The 19,521-nt window shown below is 52.5% G+C and overlaps 1 protein-coding gene across 4 annotated transcripts in view; it reads right to left on the bottom strand.

Annotated features, from left to right (window-relative positions):
• The window catches only part of Rps6ka1 (ribosomal protein S6 kinase A1), a 40,551-nt gene that overhangs the window by 9,108 nt on the left and 11,922 nt on the right, over positions 1–19,521 (bottom strand). For 2 of the 4 annotated variants that reach the window (XM_085838868.1, XM_085838866.1), the window contains exons 3-17: positions 14,843–14,959; positions 14,519–14,600; positions 12,442–12,522; positions 12,210–12,289; positions 10,435–10,541; positions 9,677–9,714; positions 8,882–9,024; positions 8,454–8,524; positions 8,118–8,206; positions 7,096–7,160; positions 6,738–6,840; positions 4,532–4,662; positions 3,754–3,879; positions 3,474–3,563; positions 2,793–2,951 (exon numbers count right to left, since the gene is read on the bottom strand). In XM_085838868.1, coding sequence (XP_085694994.1) covers positions 2,793–2,951; positions 3,474–3,563; positions 3,754–3,879; positions 4,532–4,662; positions 6,738–6,840; positions 7,096–7,160; positions 8,118–8,206; positions 8,454–8,524; positions 8,882–9,024; positions 9,677–9,714; positions 10,435–10,541; positions 12,210–12,289; positions 12,442–12,522; positions 14,519–14,549 — 1,314 coding nt within the window. In that variant the 5' untranslated portion in view covers positions 14,550–14,600; positions 14,843–14,959. Of the gene's footprint in view, positions 1–2,792; positions 2,952–3,473; positions 3,564–3,753; positions 3,880–4,531; positions 4,663–6,737; positions 6,841–7,095; positions 7,161–8,117; positions 8,207–8,453; positions 8,525–8,881; positions 9,025–9,676; positions 9,715–10,434; positions 10,542–12,209; positions 12,290–12,441; positions 12,523–14,518; positions 14,601–14,842; positions 14,960–15,783; positions 15,945–17,591; positions 17,703–19,521 lie in introns of those variants that run through there. The other 2 variants (XM_085838867.1, XM_085838865.1) reach the window with 2 other exon arrangements.

The following is a 19,521-nucleotide window of genomic DNA, read 5'->3' as shown; positions in this document are numbered from 1 at the left end:
GCTGTGATACAGCACACCTCTCATCCCAGCACTCAGGAGGCAGAGGCAGATGGATCTGAGTTCGAGGCCAGCCTGGTCCACAGAGTGGTCAGGGATACACAGAGAAACCCCCAACTTGAAAAACAAACTAGTAAGAACAATCACAACAATAGTAAAAATTTAAAAAGACCCTTTCTCCCGCTGATCAATAAAGCACAGAATGGAGTCAGAGGCAAGGCACAGCACTGCAAGGGTTAGAGGAGCTGCAACCAGCTTTAGCTTACGGGAAACACAGATGTGGTGTTTGTTACAACACACAACACCAATCATGCTACCAGGAAACAGGAGATTTAAACCTGAGATATTCCAAGGGAACTACAGATCTCTTATGTACAGAAGTGGCTCACCACAGGAAAGTGTCACACGGCAGATGACATTGGTGTACATTTTATGCAAATTGTAATTCAGTTCAGAAACAGGGCCCAGGTGGATGAGGTCACATGCGTTTGAAGATGAGGTCCTGCTAGGTAGACCATCCTGTCCTCAATCTCACAGATTTGTCTGCCCCTGCCTCTTCAGTGCTAGAATTAAAGCCCTGTCTCAAAAACAAAAAGTCCTTAGCTATTGGTATTTACAAGTCAAGGGTCATATACTATTCCATGTGGCTATTCAGAGGGAAGCGGACTGCAAGGGACTCTTGTTACATGTGTTTGTTTTGAGGCAGTTCAAACAGGCCAGCGCTGAGGAGACTGTTAAGAGCGCTTGTGCCCTTCTAGAGGACTAAGTCTGCTTCCCAGCCCCACGCCTGGTGGCTCACACCTGCCCTCTTCTGGCCCTCAATGTGCATCTGTGTGCCCATGAACATACTACTTTTTTGGTTTTTGTTTTTTGGTTTTTTTTTTGGAGACAGGACTTCTCTTTGTAGCCCACTTGGCACAGAGTCCTGGGTTACATAAAGAAAGGAAGCTGGGGATGGAGAGATGGCTCAGCAGTTAAGAGCACTGCCTGCTCTTCCAGAGGACCCAGGTTTGATTCCCACACCCATGGGGTAGCTCACAACTGTCTGTAATCTAGCTCCAGGAAAGCCAATGCCCTCTTCTGGCCAATGCAGGCACTAGGGAACTCAATGTGGTGTACAAGCAAAACACCCCACATACATTAGATAGATAGATAGATAGATAGATAGATAGATAGATAGATGGAGTGTGTGTGCGTGCAATTTGAACAAGCCACAGTAAGCAAATCAGTCAGTAGTACTTCTCCGTGGTCTCTACTTCAGTTCCTGCCTCCAGATTCCTGCCTCGATTTCCCTCAATTGGACTGCGGCCTGGGAAGTATAACCCAAGTTAAACCTTTTCCTCCCTGAGCCGCTTTTAGTTGTATGTTTTGCCACAGCAATAGAGAGCAAAACAGGGCAGCATGTGACCTTCAAACCATAGTTAAGATCTTTTTGCTTTTTTTCTTTTTTTTTCAAGATTTATTTATTTCTATTATGTATATGAGTACACCATTGGTGTCTTCAGACATACCAGAAGAGGGCATCGGATCTCATTACAGATGGTTGTGAGCCACCATGTGGTTGCTGGGAATTGAACTCAGGACCTCTGGAAGAGCAGTCAGTGCTCTTAACCACTGAGCCATCTCTCCAGCCCCACAGTTCAGATCTTTAGCATCCATGTAAACACTGGGCAGATAGGGCAGGCTACCTGTAATCCTACCACTTAGGAAGCAGAGTCAGGGATCCTAAAATAAATTGCTTGGCTAGTCAGCACAATCCCGGATCAATGAGAGATTCTACCTCAATACATACAGTGCAGCCACGTGATTAAGGACAACATCCAACGTCAACCTCTGATCTCTACATGCTGGCACACGTGTACGCATACCTGCCCACATACTTGCCTATACAAATGCAAGACCACACATACACACATACGCATGCATGTGTGACATGTTGGTGGCACATACCCAAGGCTGTCCTCCAACTTGGGATGCTCCCTCCTCCCTTGGCCTCTCAAGTGCTGGGATTACAGCCATGTCTGACTTCCGATACTTTTTCTCCTCTTTGGAGATAAGGTCTCACTAGTTAGACCAGGCTGGCCTCGAACATTCATCTCATGTCATGTGCCTCCTGAGTGCTAGGATTGATGGCACGTGATACCAGGCTGCCATCGCTCTTAACCCTTCACTGTCTGACCAGATGCTCCCCAAAACATCACCTCAGTCATAGAGCGCCACAAGGAAACTCACAACCATAAGGAACCTTAGCCCCCCACTCAGTTTACCCACCAGGGCAACATCAACAAAGAAAGCTACACCCTGCTCTTCGGCCCTACCCACTCTCTCTCTCTCAGCACCTGGGTCACTCTCTCGAATACCCTGCACCTTCCAAACAGAAATCTACCCCTCCTTACAACTTCCAGTCACCATTTTCCCCGGTTGTGTGATCCTAGGGGAAAAGACGGCACAGCTCCAACCTTCAGACTTTTGGCCTGTCAAGTGCCAGTGACTTGACAGGTCATTCAATCAATTAAACATCTTACTCAGGATTTTGTGGAAATCCCAATGAAAGAACAAAGGAGACTTTCTCTTAAATTAAACTTGGCCTGGTGTGCTGCACACAGTAGGTACTGGACAAATGGTCTTGAGTCTGGCCTCATTTCTCTTCTTACAGCCAACCACCTACCCACCGTAATCCCCTTTGACTGGCAATGTGGAGGCTGCCAGTCCTGAGGCAGCCAGTTCTTGCATTCTGCCCAGGTTGTGACCTGGGACAACCCCCCACCCCCACCCCCGGTCTCACGGAGCCTCACCCCTTGAGAGTGTAGGTATTCCACAGTCTTGCTGATCGTGTGCAGGACGAAGCTGGCCTCCCGCTCTGAGAAGAATTTCTGCCGTAGGATCTTATCCAGCAGCTCGCCGCCCCTCATCAGCTCTGTCACCAGGTAGACATGCTTACCGTCATCGTACACCTGCCAGAGACCGCGCCATCAGCCTGCGGCCCTTATCGCCAGCTCTCCAGACAAGCAGGCTCAGGGCTGGGCTCTGCCACGTGTCCGTGGCCCACCACCCATCTGGGCTTCCATCTTGCTGGACAGTGGGTGCTGACATCATTGGTGACGGTTAGAAAACGCCACCACGCCCGGCGAGGGGGTACTCTTGATGCCTGAAGTCCAGGACAGGGAGACTGCCGGGGCCGGGGCCTGCTTCAGCAGGCAGCCCTGGAGGGAGCATGTTTAAGGCTCATCTACCCCAGGCCTTGGCCTGTCTGTTAACATGTGTGGCTCAGTGGTATAGCACCTGCCTACATTGTATAATGTAGGTTTGATTTCCAGCATCAGGGAAAAAACCACAAAAAAAAGCCCTCAGGGGAGGGCTCAGGGACCCCTGTCTCCTCTCATGTGTGCTGGGAGGAGGCCCCAAAGTCAAAAACATGGGGTCTCTCAGTCAAATCCCAGCCCCAACCTGGCTTCTACGATTCCGTCCCCACTCACATCTTTCAGGGTGATGATGTTGGGGTGCTGGCCATACCGCAGAAGAATCTCAATCTCTTCTGAGGGATCTCTTTTGCTCTTGTCGATGACCTGAAGAGAACGGGAGGCCATAGCAACGTCAGGGGCAAAGACCCATGGAGCGAGCCTCTTTGTATTGTTATGGAGGCCATACTACAGAGCCAGGAAGAACCAAGCAGCCGTTCACCTGTCATTGTCCACAGACACTCCCCATCATACCCCAACCCAGCAGCCTCAGCAGAGCTATGGTTTGGAGGCTCACCTTGACAGCATACTCCATGTTGGTGGCCTTGTGGACACAGCGCTTACACACAGAGTAGGAGCCCACGCCAATCGTCTCCTTTACTACGTAGCCGTCACTGAAAACCAAGTTCTTCCCGTGGAGTTGCTGCAGGAGACACGAGTCAGCCTGACCCTGGATGCTACGGTGCAGAGGTCATCCCTAACATCAGGCCTTGGCTCGGTAGAGGTGGCATGGCAAAAGAGAAACAGCCACAAGACCTGAGTGTCATCTGACCTGTGTGGCTTCAGTCAGGAGTCTGCCCCTCTCTGAGCCTCCGTTTTTACTCTGCAACGGGCCAAGTGTCTCTAGAGTCTGGCCAACTTGTAAGCTAAGCCCAGGCCATGAGCTCTGATGTTAAGAAGTTCCTATCTGTTTTAAGCCAATAGTCAGGGCCATTCAGAGACAGGTATCAAGAATTGTGTTATCAGGAGCCGGGCGTGGTGGCGCACGCCTTTAATCCCAGCACTCGGGAGGCAGAGGCAGGCGGATTTCTGAGTTCGAGGCCAGCCTGGTCTACAAAATGAGTTCCAGGACAGCCAGGGCTATACAGAGAAACCCTGTCTCGAAAAACCAAAAAAAAAAAAAAAAAAAAAAAGAATTGTGTTATCAATCACTAGTGGGTTTACATATGAAGACCATGAGGGTCCAAGAGACTGGAGGTCATCTGGGTCCCAGAGGCGTGACCTGCCAGCTCCATAGCCTGTGTTCTTAGCTCTTCTGTTTAAGGCAACTGAGCAGCAGGGCCCACCACCCTCACCTGTACCACCGAGTGTAGGGGGGCCTGAGTGGTCCGAGGCTTGCCGTCGTCCTCCATCAGACCAGTGGCCACGAAGCTGAAGCCACGGAACAGCTGATGGGCACCAGCACTGGGAGGGATGCCTGGTGAATCTGTAAAATAGAGGACATGGGCGTGAGGGGGTACTCTTGATGCCTGCAGTCCAGGACAGGGAGACTGCCGGGGCCGGGGCCTGCTTCAGCAGGCAGCCCTGGAGGGAGCATGTTTAAGGCTCATCTACCCCAGGCCTTGGCCTGTCTGTTAACATGTGTGGCTCAGTGGTATAGCACCTGCCTACATCATATAATGTAGGTTTGATTTCCAGCATCAGGGAAAAAACCACAAACACATTCACTGTTAGATCTCCAAGAAACCTGGGAAAACTCTTAGGACCTGTGGTTCCTCCCAGGGCTCTCCACGCAGGCCCTCACCCTAAACCTCTCCCTCCCAGAACCGGGCTTCCTCTTCTCGTTCCTCAGCCTGATAAATAACTCAGCTATTTTGGCTATTCTGGTCTCTTGACCCAGACCACCCCCTTGGTCACCGGCTCCTCTCTTGTTTTCCCCCCTACCCCTCTCATGGTGCAGTTCAGTCTGCCGGCCATGTTCCATTAGGACTCTCCCCTCTGCCTGCCTTCTCCCCTTTATCTACAATAAAAGTCCCCTCTGTGCTTTGGGAGGAGCCATGGTCTCCTCTGACTTCATTTTTCATCCACATACTAAACGAATGCTTAGCTGTGCATGACGGCACGGGCCTGCAATCTCAGCCCGCAGAAGGCAGAGTCAGGATTGCTCCAGATGGAGGCCAGACTGGGTTACACAGAGAGTTCTAAGCCAGCCTGAGCCACAGAAAGAAACCCTGTCTTAAAAACTCCAAATAGGGCTGGTGAGATGGCTCAGTGGGTAAGAGCACCCGACTGCTCTTCCGGAGGTCCGAAGTTCAAATCCCAGCAACCACATGGTGACTCACAACCACCCGTAATGAGATCTGATGCCCTCTTCTGATACAATCAATCAATCAATCAATAAATCTTTAAAAACTCCAAATAATCAATTAACGAACACAATATAAGCAAACCAACACGTGCTTAGACTGGTCCAGACCTGTCACGTGAAGATTGTAAGAGCCCCACACCCAGCCTCCTGCTCAGGCCAGGCCCAGGATGCCTCTTCCCACCCTCTCACCTCAGGTCCATCCCCCTCTTAGGCCTATTCTCAGCACAGCTAGAGGGACAGTTCCAACCAAGAAGTCTGGGGCCACCTGTGCTCTACACTCATCAAGGGACTGCTCACCCCACCCCCCACCCCCAAGTCTGGCATGTGAGATCCACGTGGCCTCAGCCTCATTTCTCCCCTCTGGGAACTCAGTCCCGATGAACTCCACACACTCAAGAGTGTCTCGGTGTCACTACACACGCCGTTCTCCTGGATTAGATAACCCACCCTTTGTCCATCATTCAAGTCTTAGCTATATTCCCTTCCCTGAGAAAGCTACCTGATGTCGCTCCTCTGACCCTCTATAATCCTTCCCACCGACACCTGAGCTACACGGTTCTGTCTTGTTCACAATCCACCATTCTCACTACGGCTGGCATAGAGCAGGGACCTGGTATGGACTTGGCAGATAAATAAGGAGAAGACAAGACAGCTGTGAAGTGATGCGCTTCCTGTCAACAATGGTGTGCAAGCTACACAGAGGGAACAATCACCCTCTAAGAAGAGGCCTCAGAAGTAACACACACCTCCCCACCCACTGGCAGTATCTGGCTGGACGTCAGGTTTCCCAGCTCATCCAGCCTGCGGGCACTGTCCCCTCTGCGCTGCCGGAGCCTCTCCATCATAGGTCTGCCAGGTCAGATTCCTCATGCCTGATGCAAGCGCAGGCCTTGTGTGTTTAGTGGTCCCAGTGGGCTGGAAGATGCCTGGGGCAGGGGGTCCTGACTTTCCTGTTGTGGCCTAAACCACCCCCACACTTCAGTTCCTCACTGAGAAACAAAGCAGTCCACAGAAGCCCAGGGAAGTAGTCGGGTCGCATGAAGTCAGGATGGAGCATGAAGCCCACGGGGCCAGATACTGCCTATCTACCCACACACCTGGGCTTCCAGAATCCTCGGTCACCTCTGTAGCCCAGGGTTCCCCCAAAGATCTGCTACCCTGCCCAAGACAGACAAGTCAGGTCAGGAACGTACCCCTGGGTGTGCGTGACGTGAACTCGGTATCAAAGTAGAAGGTGTCATCGGGCTGGGCCACAGCCGGCTTGAAAGGGGGCTTGATCTCACGCCGGTAGAGCTTCTGCAAGGTGGGGTGTATGCTCTGGTCACCATGGTGACCCCACAGCCTGCTAGCAGCCCCGACAGGAAGAGTAGAAGCTATGCTGCTCAGTGGATAACAGCAAGGGAGAGCAGTCTTCAAGGGCTTGAAATCACCCCTCCAAGGGCATGTTAAGGGCTGCTCGCCTTCTACCTCCCACAGCTGAGGCCACGGTTGGCAGGGGCCCCTCCCTCACCCTTCCTGCGTCCATCACAGGGCACAGGCACGGGCACTCACATTCCAGTCAATGGTGGAGTAGAAGATATGTCTCTTGATTTCCTCTGCCCCATCAGGGCCCGAGCCTGAAAGAAGCCAAATGAAGCCAACCTCAGACACCCATTCTGTCTTCCAGGCTCTGGACCAGCTGCTACCGTGGAGGGCAGCATGGGTTCACCCTGTCCTGCGTCAGTACCCACTACCCTGAAGTCTGGAGCCTGCTCAGTATTTTCTACGTTATGGAGCTTCTGCTGGTGTACTGAGGAAGGAGGGGTTGGGCAGGATGGGAAACTTGTCCAAGCATCAATCCTGACAGAAGCTGGACTTCTTTTGAGATCTAACAAGGGCCTTCATCCACTCCGACCACAGGCCCCCCCTCCTCTCTGCCCTTTTCTTCCTACGACCTCTCGACCTCTCTTCTTTATCCCTGAGACAAACGCTCATTCGATTCAACCCAGGGACCTGGACTGGACCTTAGCTGGTTGTGATCCAGATAAAGCCAGCATCCAAAAAACTCGGCAAATACTGTATACTTCACTGAACAACAGGAACGTCCTCTGATCAAAGATCCCTGGGAGCCAGGGCAGGATCACTGTCTCCACTGACACAAGGAACCTGGGGCTCAGAAAGGTGGGGTCCCCTGCCATAGCGCAGGCTCATAAACCGTATTCAATCACTCAGCAAATGTTTACAGTACTGCTGGGTGCCGGGCAGCGGGGACAGCCACAGCTAGGCCTGAGACCTTTCTCGCTCCTAAGCTCCTGCGCCTTCCCTTGAGCCAGCAACCTTGGCAGAGAAGCTGTGTGGGGGCCTGTGTCCTTGTCCCTGAGGGGGTATGAATGACTCAGTTCCTGCCTTCCCCCCACACAGGTCACCCTCCCAGCACCATACATGGAACCAGAAAATAGGGTGGCCAGCAGCATTGTCTGCTCATACAAAGGACAACAGCTCCTTTCAGTCCCAGATGTGGCCCCGTGGCCTAGGCTGCAGCTGTACCCTGATCCCCACTGCCATGTCCCTTCCTCTGAGCTGGGGTTGCTTACCAAGCCGATTGGCAGGATTCCTCTTGAACAGGGCCCGCAGGAGGCTCTGGGCTTCCGTGCTCAGAAACTGGGGCATGCCTAGCTTCGCCCTGGAACAGCCACAGGTCTCATCAGGGCTGAGCCCCACCCAGGAATCCCAGAGCCCCTTCCCTTTCTCTTTTCCAGCTCAGTCCAGAGAAGCCAGCCACTAACTCACCTCCCAGAGACATTAAGGACACTTCCCACTGGCCCTGGCAGACAGCAAGGGTCTGCAGACAGGGAAAAAGCAATTCACTGGCCCTGCAACTGGGGTGGGATTAGGGAGAACTTGGAGGGCCAGGCAGTGTTGGTACTTACTTCAAAATCAAGGTCATGGTCTCCTTCCGGTCCTTCCCCTGGAAGGGCAGGGAGCCCGTCAGCATCTCAAACTTCGGGGGGGGAAAGGAAACATATAGGTGTGGCCTTGTTCTCTGTCTCCCACACGTCCCTCCCCCTCCTTCCCAGGCTACCCTGCTGCAGTCCGGGGATTCTTGCTGGCCTGGTAAGACTTTACAGTCTAAGTCTAGCTGCAGCAAGGCCTGTACCTGCCTCTGCCCCCATCCCAACCTAGAATCCAGGAGCAGCACTAAAGCCGGAGGAAGGAAGCGGAGGAGAGTCCCCAAGTTAGCTGAGGGGTGGTACTTCAGGCAGGTGGACTAAAGCCCGCAGCTCTTTCAAGGAAACAAAGTACAACAGTGTGCAGCTGAGAGACAAGGGGAAACTGAGTCTAGAGCCTGGACACTCACCATCAGAACGCCATAGGACCACCAGTCCGCACTGTGAGTGTGACCCTGGCGGTTGACAACCTCGGGCGCCATGTACTCCACTGTCCCGCAGAAGGAGTAAGCCTTCTTCTCATGGTCTATGGCCTCCTTGCTCAGGCCAAAGTCTGCAGCATGGAGGGTAGAGAAGTCACTTCTAGGATCCCTGCCACGCCCACGGCTACCACACTTAGCTCCTCTGACTGGAGCCAGGTATCACCAAGGTTGTCAGTGGGAGCTCCGTCTGAACTGAGACCTAGGGAGCCTCAAGAGATGGCTCAGCAGTTAAGAATATTGGCTGTTCTTCCAGACAACCCAGGTTCCATTCCCAGCTCCCACATGATGGTTAACAACCAGGTGCAGGGCTGGTGAGATGGCTCAGTGGGTAAGAGCACCCGACTGCTCTTCCGAAGGTCCAGAGTTCAAATCCCAGCAACCACATGGTGGCTCACAACCACCCAAAATGAGGTCTGACGCCCTCTTCTGGTGTGTCTGAGGACAGCTACAGTGTACTTACATATAATAAAAACAAACAAACAAACAAACAACCAGGTGCAGGCGACTCTAGCTTCTTTGGGCAACACATGCATGAGGTACAGATACAAATATAGGCAAAACTCCCATACACACACAAAAAAATAACTAAGTAACAAGGCCTAGGTTTTTGGCATGTATGTAACTGGCATCGTCTCCCAGGAAACACAGCCATCAGCTGAGACCTATCAGATGGAGCCTGGTCATCCTCCCCAGAGCCCAAAGGAGCAGGTGCCCTTCACTCACCAGTGAGTTTGATGTGGCCCTCCTCATCCAAAAGGATACTGTAACAGAGAGACAGGAGTCAGGAATCCTTAGCTGCAGGCTCTGTGCAGGTTCTAGCAGTAACCTTGGGGTGGAGAGACTTGGGCCTGACCAGAAGAAGGGTATGGTCCAACTCTACCCAACGAAAAGTGGAAGGATGGAGGCTCGGGAAAGTAACTCCTTTAGAATGGCTGGGGAACTTGTCTTTCTTTCAATTTCACTACATTGTACAGGCTGGCTTCGAACTCCTGGACTCGGCCTCTTTAGCAGCTGGTACTACAGCTGAGTACCGCAATGCCTGACTTGGGGTGTGTCTAACTCTTCCACCAGAATCTATCCCAGCTCTCAACATAGCACCAGAAGGCAGTGCATACGAAACCCCCAGGATAAGCGGATGGAGAAATGACCTTTAGAGCTGGGTGATAGTAACGCAGGCCTTTAATCCCAGCACTTGGGATTAAAGCACTTGTTTCAAAAAACCAAAAGGAAGGGGAATGGAGTAGGGCCACAGCTGCCCTGCAACCTTTAGTAATAGCAGTACCGACCAGGCAATTCCTAATTACCTAAAGTGAACCTGCTGTTGGCCACAACCTGCGACAACCACCCATCCCTCTGACAGCCCCAAAGAGAGAAATTCCTGGGAGCGCCACGCCATCTCCTAAATGGCCCTGTTCTAAAAGGGCCCAAGAGCAGTCCCTGTGCCTGGGAGAGATCAGCAGTATGGCAGGGGCTCTGCTCACTTCTCAGGCTTGAGGTCTCTGTAAATAATGCCCAAGCTGTGCAGGTGGTCCAGGCCCAGTGCCAGCTCAGCCAGGTAAAACTTCACATCCTCCTCTGTAAACATGACCTGCAACAGGGAAAGACACACCCGTCAGCTGGCCGACCCCGTTCCCCATGAGCCGGCCTACTGAGCAGTCAGGGCCTCTTGGTGTGGAGGGTCTACCCTGGGGACACAGTCAATGCAACACATCTTTCTCTAATGCACAAGTCACTGCCTGTGCTACAGTTTGGAAACAGCAAAGAATGGAAACACCCAGGAATAAAAGACTGGAATAAACTGCTTCCCCCCGGGGGAAATGGGCAGCTCTGCAGCCTTAACGCAGAATAAGGAGTTTGCTCACATCCTGATGTAGAACAGTCTGAGACACACTGACACTAGAGGCCAGGCACAGAACAGCGGGCAGAAACTATTATGTCTCATATAAGAAAGGAGGGGTAGACATGTATACAGAACATGGGACAGAACGAATACACAGAAAGGAACATTGGAAGGTTAAAATAGAAACTAATAAGAAAAATGTTTATTTGCAGGGGTAGAGGGACTGTGTAGTGAGGAGACTTTACCATGAGTATCTGTCTTTTGGATCATAGAAATGGATTGCCTAATTAAGCATTAATTATTTTTCGAGACAAGGTTTCTTTGTGTAGCCCTGGCTGTCCTGGAACTCACTTTGTAGACCAGGCTGTTCTGGAACTCAGAAATCCGCCTGCCTCTGCCTCCCAAGCGCTGGGATTAAAGGCGTGCGCCACCACGCCCAGCTAAGCATTAGAGTTTTAAATACTGAAAGTATGGTTCTGAGAGAGTGACATTCCGTGGGTAGACTCTTGTCACCAAGTCTTGGAACCCCTATGGTGGAAGCAGAGAATCTATTCTTACAAGTTGTCCTCTGATCTTTGAATGCACACTTATGTGTTTACGTGTCTGTCTGTGTGTCCCTGTTGTTGTTGCTGTTTTAGAAAGTGTGAGTCTCCCCTGAGCCCAGGGACTGAGTCAAGTGTTTGTATATTCTAGACATACACTCTACCAATGACTTACATCCCTACCATATATTTTTTCAGTTGCTCAGGCAGGCCTGAATCTTGTAATCCACCTGCCTCAGCCTCCCAAGTAGCTGTAACAACAGGCACAGGCCCTGTGTCACAATGCCTGACCAAGCTTGGTTCTTCCCACAGGTTGGATTGTATTCATGATCTTGTCTTTTAGAAATGAGGTTAGGGGCTGGTGAGATGGCTCAGTGGGTAAGAGCACCCGACTGCTCTTCCGAAGGTCCAGAGTTCAACTCCCAGCAACCACATGGTGGCTCACAACCATCCGTAACGAGATCTGGTGCCCTCTTCTGGAATGTCTGAAGTACAGTGTACTTACATATAATAAATAAATAAATCTTTAAAAAAAAAAAAAAAGAAATGAGGTTAGGATCCCTTTCTTTCTACTGGGTCCTTTGTATTGTATCTTTTTGTAGCGTCCTGGGTGGGTTTGGGCCTCTTCCCCTTGGCCAGTACACCCTCGCCACTCTCTCTCAGGCATTTGAGGGATCCCTTAGCAACCAGAAGTTACAGCAGGGCCACATTTAGGCCCAGTCATCCTCAGCACATCCTGAGAGAAACTCCCAGAGGCAGGTGACGTTTCTAGATTGTTCAACAGAGCCGGGAAGTTACAGGCCTGCACCACATTGCTCTTCATCGGCCTCAGGATGGGACTCTGCCACATCCCAGCAGTGGGATGCTAGCTTACCTCCTTTGAGAGTCGTGTGAACAGGTCTCCACCACGCAGGAAGTCCAGAATAAGATAGAGCTTGCCCTCAGTCTGGAAGGCTAAGAGAGGAGAAAGCCACTGTGGAATCAGCTGGGTCAGTGCTAGCTTGTGTCAACCAGGCCTGAGAGGTGGGACAAGGAACGAGGAAGGCAGCAGGCAAGGGTGGACACTGAGGGGACAAGTGGCACTTGGGTGGGGTCGGTGGCCTCACCATAATGCAGCTTCACCACGAATGGGTGGTTCACGTCAGCAAGGATGTCTCTCTCCATCTTGGTCCGAACACGGTCGCGCACTGGCCAGAGGAGAAAAGAAGTCACTAAAACCCACCTGAAAAGCCCACCTCTGGGTGAGGTTTCACACTCAGCCTTCCAAGGCTCCCCAGCCTTTCCAAGCACTCTTAGGGTGCTCTCACCCTTGGGACAGTCAGCTGGTTTTTTCTTCCCCAGAATATTCTGGGTCCTCAGGCAGCTTTTGGTCTCCTGGAGACGTCCAGGCAGGTCCTTGTGTCTCGCCCAGTTGTCTAGCCTCACCTACCACCAGGCCCTCTGTAGCCATGGAGCACCATGTGCCCCAGGTGCCTTATTTTCCGAGGTCCCCAGCCTTTGACTCTGCACCCCTTTAGCACACACTATCAAGTCCCTGTTTATCCCCCGTCACAATCCCTAAGTTCAATACTAAAATGTGATTCTGGGTCTACACAGATCTTCACGGGCTCTATCAGTTTCCTTTTCCTTTTGCTTTGCTGCTAGGGAGGATCATTTGAGACAAGCTCTCAAGTTGGCCAGGCTTGATTCTCAAGTTGGTCAGGGTGTAGCCAACACTGGCCTTGAACTTCTGATCCTTCTGCCTCCATCTCTACCATGCGTTTCAATGACAGGACTTAATGAATGTCTGGTTGGGGGTGGGGATAAACAAAGATAGCAAGCAAATTCTGACCACCAACAGGTTTTTGGTTGACTAAGTTCAGACCCCACAACCTCCAGGAAGTATCTACCCTGCAGGCAAGGCTGAGATCTCTGGGCTCCCACAAGGCTGGCGTTTCCCGTCAGGATACGTTTTATTTTGTTTTAATTCTTGAATTTCTTTCGCTAGATGTGGCAGGGGCCATGTGTGGTTTTAACTAATCTAGGCACTTTCAGACACACCTCACATTTCAGCCACCGCAGAGACATGGTTCCTCCTTTCTGGGAGAGTCCTTCCTTACTTTACCATCTTGTTCTGGTAAATTCCTAACATCCTTCAAAGGCATAGGTCCTGCCCTGGCCCCCAAAGTGTCCCCCAGACTCCTCATCTGACCCCTATGAATCCACAGCCCACCCCTCAACTCCTTGGCCTGGATATCCATGCACACAGCCTGGTATTGCTATACCCAACTGCCAGGCCAGGTAAAGACTCTCCCGCCAGTCCATGAACCCCTCACAGCAGGGCCACATCTTTGCATCTTTCTCCTCCCCTGCGACTCCCACAATCTCTCCTGAGGGACAATCCTACTATTAGCCTACACTAAAACTACCATCATCCAGCAGACATCCTTTGATAGGCTAAGGACAGATCAGACCTTAAGGCTGGCCCCTCCTTTCTCCCTGTTACACCCGCAGCTAGGGGTCAGCATGGGCTCCACCTGATTTCTGGCTATATTGGTTCCCAGACCAATCAGAGCCAACTGACCCTCAGCCAACTACTAACCGTCCTCGTCTACTTTCTAAGAATCCTTGACTTCAGCTCGGGGATCCATCTGAACCCCTCGGTCATCCAACTCTGTGGCCCTGTCCCCCACTAACCCTCTCATGGATCCCAGGTTCTACATTCTCAGGCTGCCTGCCTCTTCTCTCAAGCCCTTCTCCTCCTCTTCCTCCTCCTCTCTTGGCTTTTTTGAGACAGGGTTTTTCTGTGTAGCCCTGGCTGTCCTGGAACTCAATCTGTAGACCAGGCTGGCCTTGAACTCACAAAGATCCACCTGCCTCTGCCTCCTGAGTACTGAGATCACAGGCACACGCACACGCCACCACTGCCCGGCTCTCACATTATCCCTCTATGGTCTGAATCTCCCAGGGAAGGGGGGGTCTCCCTTAGATTATCTCACACCCCCAGCACTCCCGTCTAAGCACCTCTTTACTAGGTTTTAGAGGAGGGGGAAGGAGAGGCAAGGGCAGCTTGTTTTCCACCTCCATGCCAGAGACTCCTGAGAACGAGGTACCTCCCTCACCGGCTCTGTCATCCTGCAGCCTGGGCTTCTCCCTCATCCTAAGCCCAGCCTCAGTTCTTTCCAGGGAAGCACTCTAACTCACCTTTCAGTGTGGCCTTCTTTAATACTTTCATGGCATACAAGTGCCCACTGTCAGGCCGGGTGACCTTGCGTACCAGGAAGACCTGAGAAGGCAGAGGGTGGGAGGGAGGTGGGAGGTGGCTGGCTGGCCCAACTGGCTCCCAGCTGCCACAGTGACTTAGATGATCCCTGGGGCCCCAAGTGGACCTTCAGCTCTCCCTCAGTAGATCAAGGGGACCTGACCCCCCCCTTGCCCTCTGATCCTTTGGTGCATTCCAAGGTAACCCCTGACATTCCACCTCAGACACAACCTGTGAGACCCTCCCAATAAGGGGCTTGAACTTACTTTGCCAAAGGATCCTTGGCCCAGAACCTTGAGGAGCTCAAACTGGGATGGATCGGCCTTCTCAGAGCCAGCCTTGACGTGGTGTGTGATGGAGATCTCCTTGAGGATGGCCTCCTCCTGACAGAGGGACAGAGCTGGTAGGTGTGGTGTGTGGTGTGTGGTGTGTGGGCCCCTCTGTAGACGTGGGGCCCTTCCCGGGCAACATGGCATATAGCTTATCCAAGCCATCCACCAGATGGAACCAGGCCCAGGAGACCACTCCCTCAACAGCCGTCAGGCTCACAGGTACCAACAGTGTCTCAAAGGCCAACCACCAGAGTGTGTCAACTCAGGTGAGGCCCAGTTCCTGTGGCATGGATGCTCCAGCCTGCTCAGACACGAAGGGAGGTACAGACATGGCCAGGATGAGTTGACCAAGGCTTGGGTCTGGTGCAGGGACCTAGGAAGGCAGGCCCTCCCTCAAGGCTCCCCTCCCCCAGCTATTAGGCTTTTGCCACAATAGGAAGTAAGATCTGAGCTCATAATGAGGTAGAGCTGGGTCTTTTTTTTTTTTTTTTTTTTTTTTTTGGCTAGGTTGGATAAGATGAGATAAACTCTCTGATTGTATGGATGAGACTGAAGTACACAGAGACCCAAGAGTCAGCCAGACATCCCCCAACCCACTCAGTGCCTATCTGGAGCAACCCTGTACCCTACCGAACTTCCCTTGATAAGCATTGGGTCACTGCTGTTTTAGGACCTCTCCGCCCCTCCAATCTGCCTGCCTTGCGCTGAAGCACTGAGGTGCCTCCTCACTTCCCCAGGAAGTAAGTCCAGGCGAGGTCCAGTCTTCATCTAGCAGGGCCAGAAGAGTCCAAAGCTAACTTAGACCAAACTGGCTGCCCAAACACCTGTTCTAGAGGCTACTGCCAAGCCACGAGCAGATATCCGGGTCCACTTACCGAGTCCTGCTGGGGACCAGGGCCAGGGCCAGGCAAAGTCTGGCTGATCCTGGACCGCTGTTTCCCGAGCAGCCAAGGGAGCAGGGTCCTGAGCCGCAGACGGGGCAGCTTGGGGTCCTGCTCCATCCGCCCGGCAGGGCCACAGCACCATGGCAAGGGTAAGCAACAACCCACTGGGGCTGCCAAGGAGGTGGCTGGGCCAGAGGCGGATGTGCAGGGTGAAGGCGTGGGGGCTGGGCCAGGCTCAAGACAGCCAATCAGACGGGGCCTGTGGTTTCCTGGCTCCAGCCATCCACCCTCACTCTGTTCCCTTCTCTCTCCCCCCACTCCTCGGGGCCTGAGGTCTGCCCTCTGGCCCTCCCCTCCATCCTCCTACAAAGAGAACGCCCCATATCAACCCAGCTGCTGAGGAGATAAGTCCTAGATAACAGGGACCTGACAAGGTACCCAGTAGACAGAGACAGGCATCTACCACGTAATGGCAGCCAAGGACAGATACCCATCAGACAAGACAGACATACATATACAACGTGTATATACGTATGTATGTATATACACGTTTTATATATATATATACATATATATATATGTGTATATATATATATATCCAACAGGCAGGGAGGATGTATTGGCAACCAGCAAGAGATAGATAGTCTGGAGCCATTACCCGACAGACAGAAACGGACAGGCACATACAATGAACACACAGAGGTGCTGGGAGACCTGTACCCAGTGGCAAAAGCGGGAATACACATCCACTGTACAGAAGGGAACGCATGACTCTGTGATAGAGACTCATCTGGACACGCAGAGACAGAAGGAAGAAGCCACTCAACACTTATCATGTACCCAATTCATGAAGACTGGCACTTATCAACTAGAGACAGATTCTGGAACCCAACAAGAGAGAAAGAGCTGGCAGCAGGGAGCCAGGCAGAATTTGAGACCTCCACAGACTGACAGGGGGCCAGGGCAGACTCAGGCAGGTAGCAGGGCAGGGATCCCCCAGGGAAGGACAGAGCAGGGCAGAGTTGCAGATTCTTGAGTCTCTTCTTGAGTCCTCGGGGTAGGGAAAGAGCAGGGAACCTATGCCACCAGCCTCAGTACCTAGCAGCTGCACTGGGTCAGTGGTCAGTCCCAAAGTGAGGTCTTCCAAACTTTTTCAGAGAGTTCCTAGGGAGCCCCAGGGCTGACGAAGAGGTTGAAAGAGCCATCTCTTAACTGGACTCTCATCCAAATATCCCTAAAACTTCTCACCCCTCTGGGGGGGACAGGAAACTGTGGTTCAGGTTCAAGGCAAACCAATGACAGTGCTGTCCCGAGCCAAGTCCCTCCTCTGGGTTCTGTCTGACTGTAGTCGGCAGCCTACAGTCAGTGCCAGGAAAGGGTGGGCAGGTAAGTCAGCCAGAGCCCACTTCCTGCCCTCCCAAGCCCGTCCCTCTCTCTCTGTCCTAACAGCACTCCAGGACTTCCCATTCCAAACCCTCACTCCGGAACTCAGAGGTTCTCCGCTGCACCATCAAACTCCTGAACACTGAGGGCCAGCCAATCCCCAGAGAGTAATCTGGTGGAACAGGCAGAAGGCAAGGCCCAGAGAGTGAGTGTGCATAGGCCAAGGCCACACAGCAATTCTTGCTCATCCCACCCTGAGATCTGCTCCTCAACCCCGAGCAGTCTGCCTGAGTAGACCCGTTTGGGACAGATGCAGCTACCCGGAAACTCCAGGGGTCAAAAAGCTTCCCCCAAACCTATTCTGTGCAGAGTCGTTCTGACAGACACTTCTGGAGATGAACCACCCCTCTCCTCACCTTTCTGGGATAGACGCCGGAGTCTCTTTCAACCCTGGGGAAATCAGCGGGTGTTTGCATGGTGGGGCTCAGGCCGGTGACCAGAGGGGCCTGTGACTCCTATAACTTCTGCTTTTTTTAGCCTTCTTAGCCTAGAAGGCAGGGTCTCTGGCTCCCCTCCTTCTCACTTCCCTCTCAGCAGGAAGGAGGAACTCAAGATGGGTTAAGCTCCCTTGCTAAGGAGCGGACACTGCAGACCCCATGCTAGGACTCAGGGAGAGCCCAAAGGTGCATACCTTTTTGTCTCCTGACCCCCAGGGAGTGAAGACAGGAAAGGAGACCCAAGTCACAAGGTCACGATGCCCACACAACAGGCATTCAGAACTTGAAAATATACCCCGGGGGCTTCCCGAGGACATATGGGTCAGAAGTCTGCAAGGCAGGTCTGGTTGACCCAGCCAAGAACTTAGACAACCCTTCCCCAACAGAGCAGGCAGCACCCTGCCTGGTCCTGTTTCTGTTCAGACACATCCTAAGTCCTGGGATAGACAAGAAGTCAGGATCCAAGAAGAAGATGAAGAGGCTACTGAGAGCAGGAGTGGACCAGGTCTACCCCTTTCTCCAGGGCTTCAGCTCCTCTGATGCTAACACACTCACAGAACTGACAGATTCACTCTGCCTGGTGACAGTCCAGTGTAGAAACACATGCCCCCTCACGCACCCCACATTTCCCCTTCCCTGTCCTCACAGGGCTCTGATAACAGTCTGTGGTAGATGGCCTGTGGGATTGTGAAAGACGCCTCCCCGAGACCAAAGCGCTGACTGCTTCTTCAGACAGGGGCAGCCAGCCCGAAGACTCTCCACAAGTTCTTCTGCCAGGATTCCCTCAACCCACCAGTCCCCATTAACAGGGAAAGAAGCACTGTAGCTACCAGAAGGGACGGGAAGAAGAAAACGCACTCAGGATTTCCTTAGTTGAACTGCGTGACGACCTGAAGCCTCTGATGAGGGGAGGGAGGGACCCACTTATATTCCTGGCCCTCCCCAGAGCAGCAGGAGGAAAAGCCTATCTCCACACCATCTGATCTTTGTCCTCTCAGGCCTCCACGCAGGGCCTCTTGCTACGGTCAAGCCTACTTGTCAGCTGCTCATCCTAAGAGTCACTAGCACCCCCTTCCCCAGCTGGCAACATCTGCAGGACCTCCCAGGTGTGTCTCCCAGTGTGTCCTCAGCAGGATGGCTGTGCCTAGGCATCCTAGGGAGGGGCTGGTCCCAGGCACCAGGTCAGGCCAGGGAAGAAGCACTGAGCATTAAGCCTCCTGTCACATGAACATGGAAGCACTCAGTCCTTCAGCCTTTGCTGATGTAGGTCCACCAGGCCTGGGCTTGGCACAGCACCCACGGAAGGACCATTTCCCAATTTCAGTGATAAGGAGACAGGACTCAGAAAGAAAGTGACCAGCCCCAAGCCATGAGGACGGAACAGGGGACAGTAAAGGTTAAACTGAAAAACCTGCACCTGCAGGAGAAGCCAAAGCTTTCCCACATTTCATCACTGACTCCCCCTACCCATCAAAACTTTCCTGCAAGCGTTAGACACTGGTCTCTCCTTGGGACACGGCTGACAGCTCCTGGCCCCTGCTTTATTCAGGTGGGAGACAACTGTCCTGCTACAGAGCTGCAGTTAAGATGCTGTCGCTGCCCAGAGGTGCAGAGACGGTTGAGGGTGAAGACCTTCTGGATGAAGACAGTCCAGCTGGGTCTTGAAGATGAACAGGCATGGGATAGACAGAAAGGGTCCCCGCTGAGAATGAGCGGTGTGAGCAAGGCCCATGGGAAGTGGGGTAATGGCTCTGTGCAAGTCGCCTGCTCCCAGGCAAAATGCCTACCTCAATATCTGCCTCTCCCCTGCCAAGATGAAGCTTCAAACCATCCCCTTGGAAGGATGTCT

This window comes from Mus caroli, unplaced genomic scaffold, assembly GCF_978045245.1.
Source record: "Mus caroli unplaced genomic scaffold, Mus_caroli_1 scaffold_6, whole genome shotgun sequence".
In the NCBI taxonomy this organism is placed as follows: domain Eukaryota; kingdom Metazoa; phylum Chordata; class Mammalia; order Rodentia; family Muridae; genus Mus; species Mus caroli.
This window is presented reverse-complemented; position numbering and strand designations above follow the sequence as displayed.